General features: G+C 32.9%; 1 protein-coding gene across 1 annotated transcript in view; it reads left to right on the forward strand.

Moving 5' to 3' along the window:
• LOC144369713 (3',5'-cyclic-AMP phosphodiesterase 4D-like) overlaps nucleotides 1–14,046 on the forward strand; it is a 233,125-nt gene that overhangs the window by 205,777 nt on the left and 13,302 nt on the right. The window contains 4 exon segments of the mRNA XM_078029833.1: nucleotides 10,902–10,995; nucleotides 12,512–12,684; nucleotides 13,263–13,321; nucleotides 13,323–13,359. Of these exon segments, the coding sequence (XP_077885959.1) occupies nucleotides 10,902–10,995; nucleotides 12,512–12,684; nucleotides 13,263–13,321; nucleotides 13,323–13,359 (363 nt within the window).

The raw sequence follows: 14,046 nt of genomic DNA on the forward strand, positions 1-14,046 counted from the left end.
TCTCAGAGAGGCTTCCCAGATCCTCTGTGTCCTAACACTTCATTGCCCTCCTCTCCTTTGTCTTCCTCCATCGCCCTTATCATCCTGTGGTGTGTTTTGTCTTGCTAACTAAGTTGTTGTATGTAAGCTCCAGGTAGGAAAATGTGTTTTGTTTATACTGTGTCCCCCAGCATGTGGGACAGTGGTTGGCATATAGTAGGAGCTTAGTAGAAAATATTTTTTGTATGAAGGGGCGAATAAAGAATAATTAAAATTTGGAGAAGGACAGGAATATTTATGTTTGAGACATACTTTAATAACTTAAATCTGACTTTGAAGGGCTGGTTTGAGGCAGGCAGAGTGGAAGGAGGAGGGAGCTGGTAAAGATAGGGAAATGGGGGCTGCTGGTCCAAGAGACAGTTGGAATTCTAGCCTTCCAGGGACAGAATGGAGATGTCAAAGAGCAGCTAAAAACAGTTTTGCATTTAGGGATTAGGAGCAGCAATCTGGATCCCACAGAGGAATGTAGATGCTTTGAAGTTACAGGCTGAGGCTGGATTTGAGGAAATGAGGTCTGGCAATGGAAATCAGTATTGCCCTGGAGGGGGAAAGGTCAGAAGCAAGAAAATAGTGGAGATTCAATGACAGAATTTCAGATCTGAGACACAGAGTGACATGATGCAGATGAAAGGAAACAAGGTGTATTAAGAAAAGAAGTAGTAATCCGAGAGTTAAAAAATGATGGTATGGGGTTAGGGTGGTAGCTCAGTTGGTAGAGCATTTGCCTTACATGTGTGAGGCACTGGGTTCAAATAAAAACAGATAATATAAAGATACTGTGTCTGTGTTCAACTAAGACAATATTTAAAAAATGTTGATATGATAATGGAATTATTGTTATCAATATCATCTGATATCTATTTGTTTTATTATATATCATTATTTCAAGTGCTTTGCATATATTACTTTATTATTTTATTCTAATTAGTTATGTGTGAGGGTAGAATGCATTTTGATGCATCATACATAAATGGAGTATAACTTCTCATTTGTCTAGTTGTACATGATGTAGAGTTACACCTTTCATTTACTCCTCCTAACTGTTCTGGCTATTGATTACTGTATAATAAATTACTTCAAACTTGAAATACAATTTATTTTTACTAGTTTCCATGATTTTGTGGGCATGGCTACACATTCTTATTTGGGGTCCCTTGTGGTTGCAGTCAGATAGTGTATGGGGCTGGAGTCATCTGAAAGCTAAACTGAGCTGCATGACCAGGATGGCTTCTTCATCTTGGTCTGGTTGGTGACTGGGCAGATGTGTGTGCTTGTTTTTAGGCAGGCACAATCTCTCCATATCTCCCACTCCATACTTTCCTACATATCAGCACAGGGATTCCAATAGCAAATTCAAAGAAAGCAAGGTGAAAGCTCAAGGCCTCTGTGACTTAGCCTCAGCAGTCATGCATAATCATGTGGGTACACAAGCCAGCTCAGATTCAGCATAGTGGAGTGATGTGACTCATTAGGAGTCTTTTGCAGATTAGCTGCTGCACTAACCAATTTAGAAGTTAAGATTAGAGTCCAGGTGCTGGGTGAATTGGGGAAATTCATATTTTCTCTCAAAGTGTTTTGTTTATGTGGAAATGAGAGATTTGTGGGAATGAAATTGAAGGTACTTTCTATTTTACTCTTTTAAGTATTTGGATTGATATGATGGAAGTGGGAATAGAAAGGAACAAAAGGAAAGTAATGGCATTTTATGAAAGACAGGATTTGGTCAGGATGATGGGTGAAGGAGAGAAGGTAATGTGGTAGAGGGGAACATGTCAGGGTTACTCGAGGATTCAGTTAGATGATTTATATTAAACACCTGACAATGTGTGACTCACATGAGACACCTATTGGATGATAGGAGTGACGGATTTCATCTGAGACACTGGAAACAACCTGGGCCCCCTGACTGCAATGATAAGAACTACTTTAAATATAGAAAAATGTTTCATAGTTTTGAAAAAGTTTGACGTGACTGGCAGGACATTTGAAAGGGAAGAGTATTATATTTTTGGAAATACAGTACTAATGTTCAACTTAGAAGTAGTCATTGAAGAGTGTAGGCCTGGGTGAGAGGCTGTGGAGATCCTGAGTTAGGGGATTAATAGAAGAAAGCAAAGAAGGGATGGTCAGAGCAGTGGAAAGAAAAGAAGTTCAGGGCGCTGGGAGTTCAGGGAAAGTGTTAAGAGTGATCAAACAAGGCTGAACACTTCAAAGAAGGTAAGGAGGATGAAAGACCATATTTTTTTAAAAAAAGTTTTGCCTTTTTTCTTATCTTTTGTAAAGGATTAAGAGAAATTTAGGGAATAAAACACAAGGGTGTAAATAGCAACTAAGAACTTCAGCATGAGGGAATCAACAGAATTTCAAAGATGAAGAAAATGCAGTGGTCTCCCTCTTACCTACAGAGGATATGTTCTAGGACCCCCACTGGCTGTCTAAAGCAGTGAAGAATACCAAAACCTACATATACTGTATTTTTTCTTGTATAAACATAATGATGAAATTTATAAATCAGGCCTAATAAGAGATCAACAAGATAAAATAGAATAATTTTAACAATATGCCAAAATTAAAGTTATTAAAACTTCTGTTTATTTCTAGAATTTTCCACTTAATGTTTTTTGATTAACAAACTGTAGAAAGTGAAACTGCAGACAAGGAAGAACTGCTGTATTTATGATGAGGGCATACTATCTAAGACAAACCTGAACAACAGAAGTACTTCAATGACAGGAAGAATATGCAGTAATCATATCATTAAGTCACAAAAGAGTTGAGAATAAAATTTTGAGATGGAGATGAGGGAGAATGGGCAGGATTTTATGTTAAAATAGGGCAAAAGCAAGATTTCCCCCTTTTCTCATACAAAAGACCTCTTTAATATAAAAAATTACAGAGTAATACTACTCTAAACCATACATAAAAATGTTTTTTTCCTGAAAGAATCACATTCTATATAGTAGTGATTACTCTTCAACTTAGTTCTGTATTCCTAAAAGCCACTTTAAGTTTACAGCCATAAAAATGTTCCCTTCTGATCGAAATATAGATCCTGAAATCTATATACAAAACATTGCATTCTTTATCCATACACAGCTTGTTAGCTTTTGGATTCATTTTCTCCCAAGTCAGATTTATAATAAATCATCTCTACATTAAGATTTTGGAAATTAAAGAGCTCAGGCACACATAGCCCCACCAAAAAAAAAGGGACCTAAGACCAGCCATACCATACAGGTCAGAGGCTGCATCATTGAATTTGTGAATTCTGAGCATAGGTCACATTTTCTAATCCCTTGGCTTTTATTATGAACAGGGGAAGAACCATGGTTATATCTAGGTCACCAAGGAAGCCACTTGTTTTGGATTTGAGAAATCCAAGAGAAAGGAAAGTAATTAAAATGCATGCTTATCGTTTTCAGAGCAGCATTTATGTGGATGTAAGTAAAGTCCAAGAATATTAAAGTTCATAGAAATGGTTCCAGAAGGGCCGTCAGTCTTTGTCTAAGAATGAGCTGCGGATTTTGAATAGTGTCATGGTTGTTATGCATCTCTGTAAGAGGAAAGCCCCATTCATCTTTCTCACGGCAGCCTCCAAGCTGTAGGGAGACCGTTATTAAATGGCGTTCACCGGGTCAGGTGGAAAACCTCTTCCCCAGAGGCTCCCCCTCGCCAACCAATCACAAAGCAGCCTGCGCCAGGTCCACACCCCCTGCCCTCACACTCTGGAGAATGGAGTATGATTGGTGCATAGTTGGGGTTCTGTGGGAGGGGTTTCTTGTCACTCTTCCCAGCTTCCCTGCAGTTCCTTATTTGGTACCTTTTGACAGAACTAGTCTTTCTTGCAGCTAAACATCTTGATATACATTATTCATTAAGCCCTGGAGCTGGAAGATAGAAAGATGCAAACTCTTAGATCTTTACCTATTCTTTTATCACATGGATTTTCTTTATTCAGAATAATTGTTGAATTTTGTTCCATTTTGGAGTTTTACAAATGGCATGTATTTAATGGGAAGATGACTGGATGGAACCTAATACGAGGCATTCTTTTGTATACTTAATTACCAAAATCTTTAAAATCCCACACTGGCTTACGGGGATTATGAAAGTATAAAGGATTTGAAGATACACATATTTTTGAACATATTTATCATATATATAAACATTTTTGATAAGCAATCAAAAATGCCTGAAGCAAACTATTTGCTATCAGTGTCGTGTAGCTACATAAAGGTAAGATTGATTTTTCCTTTGAAAACTCCTGGTTACTCCGATTACATAATTGATAGTGTTAACAAATTATGATGGTATTTAAGCCTTCTAAGCAATTCTATATTTTTCCCTTTTACACAAACTATGAAACAAATATGTGTTTTCGGTGTTCAAGATAAGATTGGATAACTTTTTATCATGTGTAGTTTGTTAAAATAGCTTTTTGATGTGCAGTGATTCTTCTGTTTGTCATATGGTGTAAGTTTGTGTTGTGCTTTAAAATATGAAGGTAATTAAATAAATTCATTTGCAAATAATTTTTAGTCAACTTTCCTATTCTGATTTATGGATTCCAATTAACATGTAACACTTTAAAGGTTATAAAGTTAATTTATGGCTCTTGCTAAATGCCTGTACTACTTTAATATGACAAAGATATTTTTTCCAATTTTGGATATACAACTCTAGATTACATTAAAAATTGACATTGAATATTTAACTGATATTTGTCTCAAAATGAAAATTGATTATCTTAGTGTAAAATTATAAAAAAAAGTTTGTATGATGATGATGCTTTTGTTAATCTCAAGAAGTGAATTAATACACTGAATTTAATAAGAATGTGTTCATATTTAGCAAGCTTTTTGCCTGTTCTGTGGTAATGATAGCATGGTGTTCTACCTCCATGATGGTAATGAAAGGTAGAAAAACTTAGTTCAGTTCTGGGTGAAGTATCACTTCAGAAAGTGAGGCTCATCCTTGATTATTGAGGCAATTGCACAAATTTTTAAAGATTCATTTTTCCATTACTTTAAGGACTTGAAGTTTGAAATATTTTATCTGTTTCTTTGTTTATTTTAAAGGACATTTCCCCTTTTACTTTTGAGATTTTCTTGAATTTTTAGAAAATATTTCAATGTTTAAATTTATGGATGATCCAGATTTTTAAAATGTTTTTAAATATATAGATTTTCATTATGTGAATTCTGCCAAGCATTTCTTTTCATTCCACTTTTTTAAATACAGAAAAGTATAGAGAGTAACCCAAAAAAACCATAATCCCTCTGACTCCTCAATTTATCTCTTAGCTTTTAGCCAGTTCATATTTGATACATTTTTTAAAGGCTTTATGTTTATATTTGGGGTATGAACAATACCTCCAAGAATCTAAATATACAGATGTGGTCTTATGCATTTTGAAGATTTTATTTTTATGCAGCCAATTTAAATTTAAGTAGCTTTTAATACTGATATATTCCAAACTTGTCACAGAACAGCAAATTAAATGATTTTTTAGTGGAAAATCATAGCTAAATATAAGTGTTTTCTTTCTGTTTGAGCTGTACCACCTTTTTGAATGTATACTAGGAGGATATGTTTTATATATATATATCCAGTAGCACAGTGGCATGATTCAGGATTTCAGAAAACTATATTTTAAAATATTTTAATTATATTTTTGTTTCTTTAATTTATTTATTTATTCTAATTTTTATACATGGCAGCACAATGAATTTCAATTCATAGCACACATATAGAGTACAATTTTTCATTTCTCTGGTTGTACACAAAGTGGAGTCACACCATTCATATCTTCATACATGTACTTAGGGTAAGGATGGTGGAATGAGATGGACATAATTTGTTTTATTTTGTTTTCTTAATCTTTTTTTAAAGTTTTTTTGTAGTTGTGTATGGACATATTGCATTTATTTGTTTATTTTTATTTGGTGCTGAGGATTGAACCCAGTGCCTCACACATGCTAGGCAAGCGCTCTGCCACTAGTCTACAACCCCAGCCCTAACAATCTTAAATATAGAACTTATATACAATCTTGAATGTAAACCAGAGAACTGTAGTTCTGAAATGTAAAGCACACCATTCAGATATGCATTTTCACTTTCCTTTAAGCCTTTTAAATGCTACTCACAGATATTCTGATGCTTAATGAAAACAAAGGATTTAGAAATCTTCCTCATGTTTTTATTCATTGCAACCATGATTCTGTTTTATTTTCTAATTACTTAAACCAAAACTAACAAGAAATTCCCAAGCAGAAAATATTTAGAGGCTACTTTAAAAATAACTAAATGCTCAATTAAATCACAACCAATTTTTAATTGAAAATCAATTCAGAGTTTTGTGTCTTTTAAATCTATTATTCAAGAAATATAATGATATTTCAAGAAGAATATATTTTATTAACTTTTAAAATCATCATTTTCCCCAGTCATGGTAATTTTTATGTAATTATTTTAGTAAATGTTACAGAGTTATCTCAAAATAAGAAAAATTCTACTTAGATTTTAAAATTTTTGTTGAATACTTTATTATATGGTTCTTTAGTACATCAGGCTATACACTCCAAAACCAATCTGTAAGATCAGCTAATAGTTGAGAAAGCAATTGTGGTGATTTTTGTGGTTATTAGTTTAGTTTCCCTGGATTTAAAGTTTTGTGTAATAGCCAAATAGTAAAATGATTTTTATTCCTTTTAGAAAATATCCTTATGTTTTAACCTAATGGATGCTTTGACAGTACTCCATAGGAAATCCCTCATAATTCTTTCCTTTGGGAAGAGAGAGGTTGCTTCAAATACTGTCAGTTCTAATTATGATAAAATTAAATATTGACTTTATTGGAGCACCTTGCAAACCTTGGTAGAGAGATAGATGTGTGATAATGGATTTCTCCAACCCAAGATTTTTCTGTTTTGAACAAAAACAAAAGAATAGTCTGGGCATAATGTGTATGATATGAAATATTCAATGGAATATGCAGTCTTGTTTATTCAGCCTACACAATAGATTCTCTGGCATTTTTTGCTTTAGTTATCTGTACTAACTGGCTATTTTGATGAATTATATATTTTAATCACCAGAAAAATTATGCATCAGTAATTTGTGTCCCAGATTTGCAGGTAACAAATATTTTTCTATTTGTACATATGACAATATATTCCTTCTAAGTTAGAGCTTGTGCACAAGTTAGAAGATGGGTCTGTGAATACCTGGATCCTCATCTAATTTTTCCACTTGCCCCAGAAGATTTAGTGTTTAGTTACATTGACAGGGTGCAGGTGGACACCTTCCCTATACTGACTGCTGAGGGGCTGGCAGAGGCTGAAAGGACTGCCTATTTCACACCTTTTACATAAAATGACTTTGTGATTATAGCAACTTACAGCTTATGACAGGGACAATGTCTAGTCAAAGAGATACTTACTTGAATACATGCTTCAAATGTTAATAGCAGACTGTCTTTTTAAGTGTGTGTGTGTTTGTGTGTGTGTGTGTGTGTGTGTATTTCTATTTAATGGATGTTTTCAAAGGTGTATTTCATCTGTAAAGCAAGATGTGTTGTCCACTCTTCAACCTGTGTGAGATTATATATGATATAGTATGTTTTTGAACATAGTTTCCTCTATGTCTTAAATTCTTTTATGGGATTAGATGAAGAGGGGGCTAGTCATAACTATAATCAAGTCCTTCAAGTGCATGTTCTTCAATCATAAAAATTATAATCAAGTCCTTCAAGTGCATGTTCTTCAATCATAAAAATTAATATCATTTTTTTAAAAAACACACAAAAATAGGAACTGAGTATCAAAAAGAGGGCTAGGAAAAAGAACTCAAATAAGTTAAGCAACTATTATGTGCCAGACTAAATAAAAGACACTTTCCATTAGATTAATTAATCAGTAACCCATAATTTACTCAAGGATACATAATTTAATAAGATGGACAGAAAAAAATTTGAACAGCATTGCAAACATCTTACGAATATTCTTAGAAGGCCTTTCTAGTAGATAATACTATAAAATGCTAAGTGAAAACAAGAAGCAACTATGTTTTATATGTTATATGATGCCAATTTTTAATTGAAAAATCTCACAGAGGTTAAAAAAAGGGCATAGAAGAAAATATAACTGATTGTGATTATTTCTAAGTAATGGGTTTACATGGTTTCTTGCTTTCTTCTGTATAGCATTCTGGGTTTTCTATCACATGTGCATTTTATAATTAACAAGAGGTTACAAAAAGAAAGTAGAGTAAGAAGGTAACCATTATGTTCCTGGGTTTGAGAATAAGGTTCCTAGACCTGTGAATTGACAACTATAACTTGTATTTATCTTGACCAGTTCGTTTTTGACAGCCATGGAGTGCTAGTATGCATTACTGTGTCCAGCAGTTTATTGATTTGTTGTTGTGATGACCTTCTGCAGTGCTTAGTAGGGAGAGTTCAATCCTTATGCCTAATTTAGATGATCAATAAGATTGACTTTTGGAGAGATTTAACTACATTGAGTTAGATCATATTTGTAACAATTATATAGAGAAGCAGTACTTTTTGAACATTCTAAATAAGCTAATTTAACACTGAGAAATAATTGCATTTCAAACATTTCTAAAAGATAAATTCACTGCTCTTCTCCAGACTTAAATGAGAATTTCTAGTGAAGCTCAACCACTTAAAGGCTGCTAAAGATAAGGAATGATGTATCTGGCTTTGGTCAAGTATCTTATATATTAAGATACTCTATATATTAATATTCTCTATATTAAGAGAAATATTAAAAGCATATTTAAAAGCCTATTTGGGCTGTTTTCAAAGTCAAAGGAAGATATATTTAGAAGCAACTACTATGTACTGTCAATTCTTTAATAAGAGATGACCTAAGGGGAATGAAAATGCCAAGAGTAGTGTCTAAAGATGCTTAAGGGTGTATTACTCCAACAGTTGAGTTGCTGTATGTATGGGTATTAAGATTAAATGAGTTTGTGTTCATATTAGAAATGACACAGTATTGTATACAGGAAACTAAGTAAGTAGAATATATTCACACAGAATGAAAGAAATATAAAATAATAGCAACAAGGAAAAATAATATAGAATGTGTCTATAATAAAACTTGAGGCACAGATTGGAGGGAAGAAGAAAGGAGAAAATATATTAGAAGAAATATCTGACGTGTTAACTGCTAGCTGAATATCTTCACTGTTGACACAAGACATTAAGGCAAAGATACACAAAATATCCTAAAACTCCAGAGAGGATGTATTCAAGGAAGAATAAATACATCTGCGATCCTAATAGAATACCTTTTTATATATGGTGGCAAAAGAAAATCTTAACATTCAGATACAGGTGAGATTGGACATGTTCAAGGTTGTATGGCCATAGACTGAATGTCCAGATTCAACAGCAAGCAATACCCTTAAAGGAAAAGCAATCAAAATAGTTACAGTGGAAGTTAAAGGCAGAATAACAACTCAAAAAGGCTGAAGTTAAATAGATGTCAACTTAGAATTTTTTAACTAGCAATATTAGCCTTCAAAATTTCTAATATGAATAAAGATACTTTCAAGGAAGAGGAGAAAACATAAGAGAATTCGCCATCAATTCACCTGCTTTAAAGAAATATAAAAATAGTTCTTTAAGCACCAAATATTTGACAGAAGAAAAAAAAACTGAGGCAGGAAGAAATGATGAGCTAAAATTAAATGGCAAATATGTGGCCAAATATAATTGAAAAACAGTGGGCATAATAGTTATGGTATTTATAAATTGCAATAAAAACATAAAAAACAGGAAGGGTATAAATTTTTAAGGTTCTATCATTTTTTTGGAAATAGTAAATGCATTATATATATTAGATTGTGATAAACCAAGGATGCATTTTGAAATCTCTAAGTTGTACATTAGCCACTAGCCACGTATGACTGTTGAGCATACATGATTAGACAAAATTTAAATGTGTTTAAGTGTAAAAGAATAAAATCATTTTATTGAAGATTTTTTTGTAAAGCAGTAGATGTGCAGGGAAGTATCAAATCTTTGAAAATGTTGGCAATGCCGCGTGGTATCTTTGGATAAAACAAGCACTGTAGCTTTAGTAAAATAAGTTGCAAAGTAATAAAATACAATAATAAAAGTTGATGGGGTTTTTGTTTGTTTGTTTGTTTCATGACTTGGAAATTGGGTTGGCAAATTCTGTGAATGTTGAGAACCAATAAGCCTTCTACTTTTTACTTGAAAAAAAATTTTAAAGAATATATTATGTAGTGTTTATTTAAGTTTTATTTTTCCACAGTTCCCCAAAAGTACTCAAATCTATTAAAGTTTACTTTGGGGTAAAATAATACCAATATTATTTATATATTCATTTCTGGTAATGATAAACCAAATGATAAAAATATACCATGCTTAGTCACGTGAAAACACTTTTGTGTGCTTATAAATTATATTTTTATCTAAATACCAATAATACATTTAAAGTGTATAATTGTTTTTACTATTAATTGTCATTTATTGTCAAAATCTGTGCTATTTAATGTCATAGCCACCAGCCACACACTATTTAAATTGAGAATAATTATACGAAATTCAAAATTCTGTGTCTTGTTCACATTGACCACATTTCAAGTGTGTGGCAGTCACCTGTGCCTGGCAGCCACTGTCACAAGTGACACAGCTTATGGTTCTTTCCTATGATTGCAGAAGGTTGTGTTGAAGAGTTCTCCTCTAAATTGTCAAGGCAATTTAAAATTTTGGGGATGTATCTTTCTGTGTCCCAGGATACGCTTAAGTTATTTCACTTAAAATTTCCTCTTCTGTTATTTCATTTTACCTTTTGGTTTTTCAGTTTAAAAGGTTGCTTAATCAGGAGCTCACCCATCTCTCTGAAATGAGCCGGTCTGGAAACCAAGTGTCGGAGTACATATCAGACACATTCTTAGGTGAGAATAACTCCATGCAGCTTAAAATTTTTCTTTTGAATTGTTTGTTTGCTGGTTTTTGGAGAGGGATTGAAGCACCAACTCATTTTGGAAATCAAATAAGTGTCAAAAATTCCATTTGTATTTATTATCTTAATAATTTGATACTGTAAACTTCTAAGCCTTAGAATATAAGGTAACAAAGTAAATTTTTTTTATTTACTCAGTGGTGCCAGGGATTAAATTCAGGTCTTCACACATACAAACATTTTACCACTGAGCTACATCCCTAGACAGTTTTCTTTTCATAATACAGAACAGTACAATGTATTTTATAAGATATTTATGCATGCATTTGACAAATTTTTCTTAAATGCTTCCCTGGCTGGGCACTAGGTACTTAATGATAAATTAGAAATAGTCCTGCCCTTGATGATTTGATTGTCTAATGCGTACCATGCCTGGCAATCTGGTGAGCAAGTACAGTGCAACTGCTAAAGAACAGTGTGCTAATAATAGCTGAAAATATGATGTTCTGGGGCAGCCCCTCTACCTCATCAGGAGAAAGAAGTGCAATAAGTGAAAATCAGTAATTTGAACAAATCCTTGATTTAAAATTACTTTCAAAACAAAACTGTTTTGATGGCTGATTGGCACATTACTGAACAGACATGAATGGGTAGGTTTACTGACTGCTTGAAATAGTGGAAGAATGAATGTACCAAGATATCTTGATTTTACTGTAGAAAAAGATAAAGAGCATTGGTGTAAAATCACTTAATAACTTATAATTGGAATTCTCTGTGGTTTCTATAAAACTTGGTTACATCATAACTTATCTAATGTGGTATAGAAAAAGAAAGGACCTGAGTTATTCAAGTCATTGAATATGCGTGTTTCCATTTTCATTTTTTTTTTAATTTACCTCATCAAATGTCAAAAGGGACTACTTCCCTTTGTATTTTTTTCCTTAGAAAGCTTATTTCTATAATAACAGGAAATAAAAGGGAAAACTATATTTTCTTTCAAAAAATGCTGCTTCAATTCCCATAGTCTGATCGGTTTTAATTAGCTGTTAGATTTGTACACTGCTATTTTTATTATATTTGTGTTTGAAGTTTTTATTATTTTAAAGTATGTGTTGAAAATTGAAATCCTTAGTTGGCAAGAGCAGTTTCAAGCCTCTAGGTTATTGTCATACAGTAATGGAGTTGGTGAACAGAGCAAATAATCAAGAATTGTACTTTCTGTGAGTCTGCTGTCATGATTAAGTCTTGCATGATTTTTTACATTGGGTGATCTATCAGGAAGTAACCACTGGACATTTGATATTAATTAGTTTATTATGGAATTTATTTGCTTAATTTTGTATGTGAGGATATCAAGTTTTCATCAAATTATGAATATTCAACTCTATTAGAAAAGTATAACTTGTAAATATTTCCCAGTGATTAATTATATCCTGCCTAATTATGCATGTTGTGTTTTTTAAAGTAGAATTCATAATAATTGTAGAACAATTTCTAAATTTCTTAAGATAAGCAACATGAAGTGGAAATTTCTTCTCCAACTCAGAAGGAAAAAGAGAAAAAGAAAAGGTCAATGTCTCAGATCAGTAGAGTCAAGAAATTGATGTATAGTTCTAGTCTTACTAATTCAAGTATCCCAAGGTTTGGAGTTAAAACAGAACAAGAAGATGTTCTGGCCAAGGTAAGATAATTTCAGAGAGCGTAATCATAAGTATGTAGTAATGTTTTGCATGAATTTTGATTTCTTCTCTTAAATAGATGGAAAAGTTCATTAATTTATAAGTTTGTTTTGAAAATGGAAAAGCACTTTATAAAGCTCTTTCAGTTATTTGAATTTATTAATATGTGGATTTAGACAGGTGGTTTAGTACACATTTCTTACTTTTTTGTATCTTCATTTGATTTTTGGTCTGAAGAAGTTAGAAGTCTGTCATCTCTTCTGGGTTGTACAAGAATAGTTAAGTTTCTGTGAGTAAATATTATCCATTGAAGAAATGCTTTGGGATTGATATTCAAATATTCAAAATCTGTGAACGTGATGTGTTGTCAGAATTACAATCTAAGCAATGCTTCACCATTTTCAGTACATTTAAGTAAATTTTTCTAAAGTTTGCTTTTATTTTTATGGTATATTGCTTATATTTAAAATGAGTCATTGTTTAAATATATCTAACAATTTTTTAGATTTTTAAATATTTGCGTTTCATTGCCTCATGTTCTTCCACTTTCTAATTATTTGGTGTAATTTTTCAATGCCAGGAACTAGAAGATGTGAACAAATGGGGTCTTCATGTTTTCAGAATAGCTGAGTTGTCTGGAACGGCCTCTTACTGTTATCATGCACACCATATTTCAGGTATAGCAGTTCTATCACATCTCTTTTGTGCAGGGACTGACTGTTGAGTCTATGAAAAGTGTATGCATTTTGTCTTCCTTATCACTCACCCTTTTTGTTAAAAGTATTTATATTTTAGTTGTAGTTGGACACAATACCTTTATTTTGTTTATTCATTTTTAGGTGGTCCTGAGGATCAACCCAGGGACTGAATCTCACATGCTAGGCAAATGCTGTGACGCTGAGCTACAACCCCAGTATCACCCACCTTTTTTTGTTGTTGTTCATTTTGATAGTATCTTTTCCCTTATCTGTTCCTTTTCCAAGGGACAAATAAAGGTAGAGAAATGTGGAGTGTGGATAAAACAAAAATAAATTTTATTTTTTTTCCATCTAAGAAAAAGATGTGATATGGGAGAATGAAGCAATTCATTAAAACAACAGTTTAAGATTCATCTTCATGACCCTGACTTGCATAGGGAATGGAATGCTAACTTTAAAAAATGAGTAACTTCCCTGCAGACTAACCTCAGAACATAATTTCTTTAATCTGCTACTACCTTTTCCATGTCCACTATATTTTCTTTTGGAGCCCTTGCCTCAGCTCAGAGTGAGATTTAAATGAGAATTTGAGTCTGTTATTGATACACTGGGACTAGAATGGGAAACTCCAGTTCTAGAACGAGGTTGGAGCTGGTGGGGCTGAGG

The sequence above is a fragment of the Ictidomys tridecemlineatus genome, chromosome 13, assembly GCF_052094955.1.
Source record: "Ictidomys tridecemlineatus isolate mIctTri1 chromosome 13, mIctTri1.hap1, whole genome shotgun sequence".
NCBI classification, from domain to species: Eukaryota; Metazoa; Chordata; class Mammalia; order Rodentia; family Sciuridae; genus Ictidomys; species Ictidomys tridecemlineatus.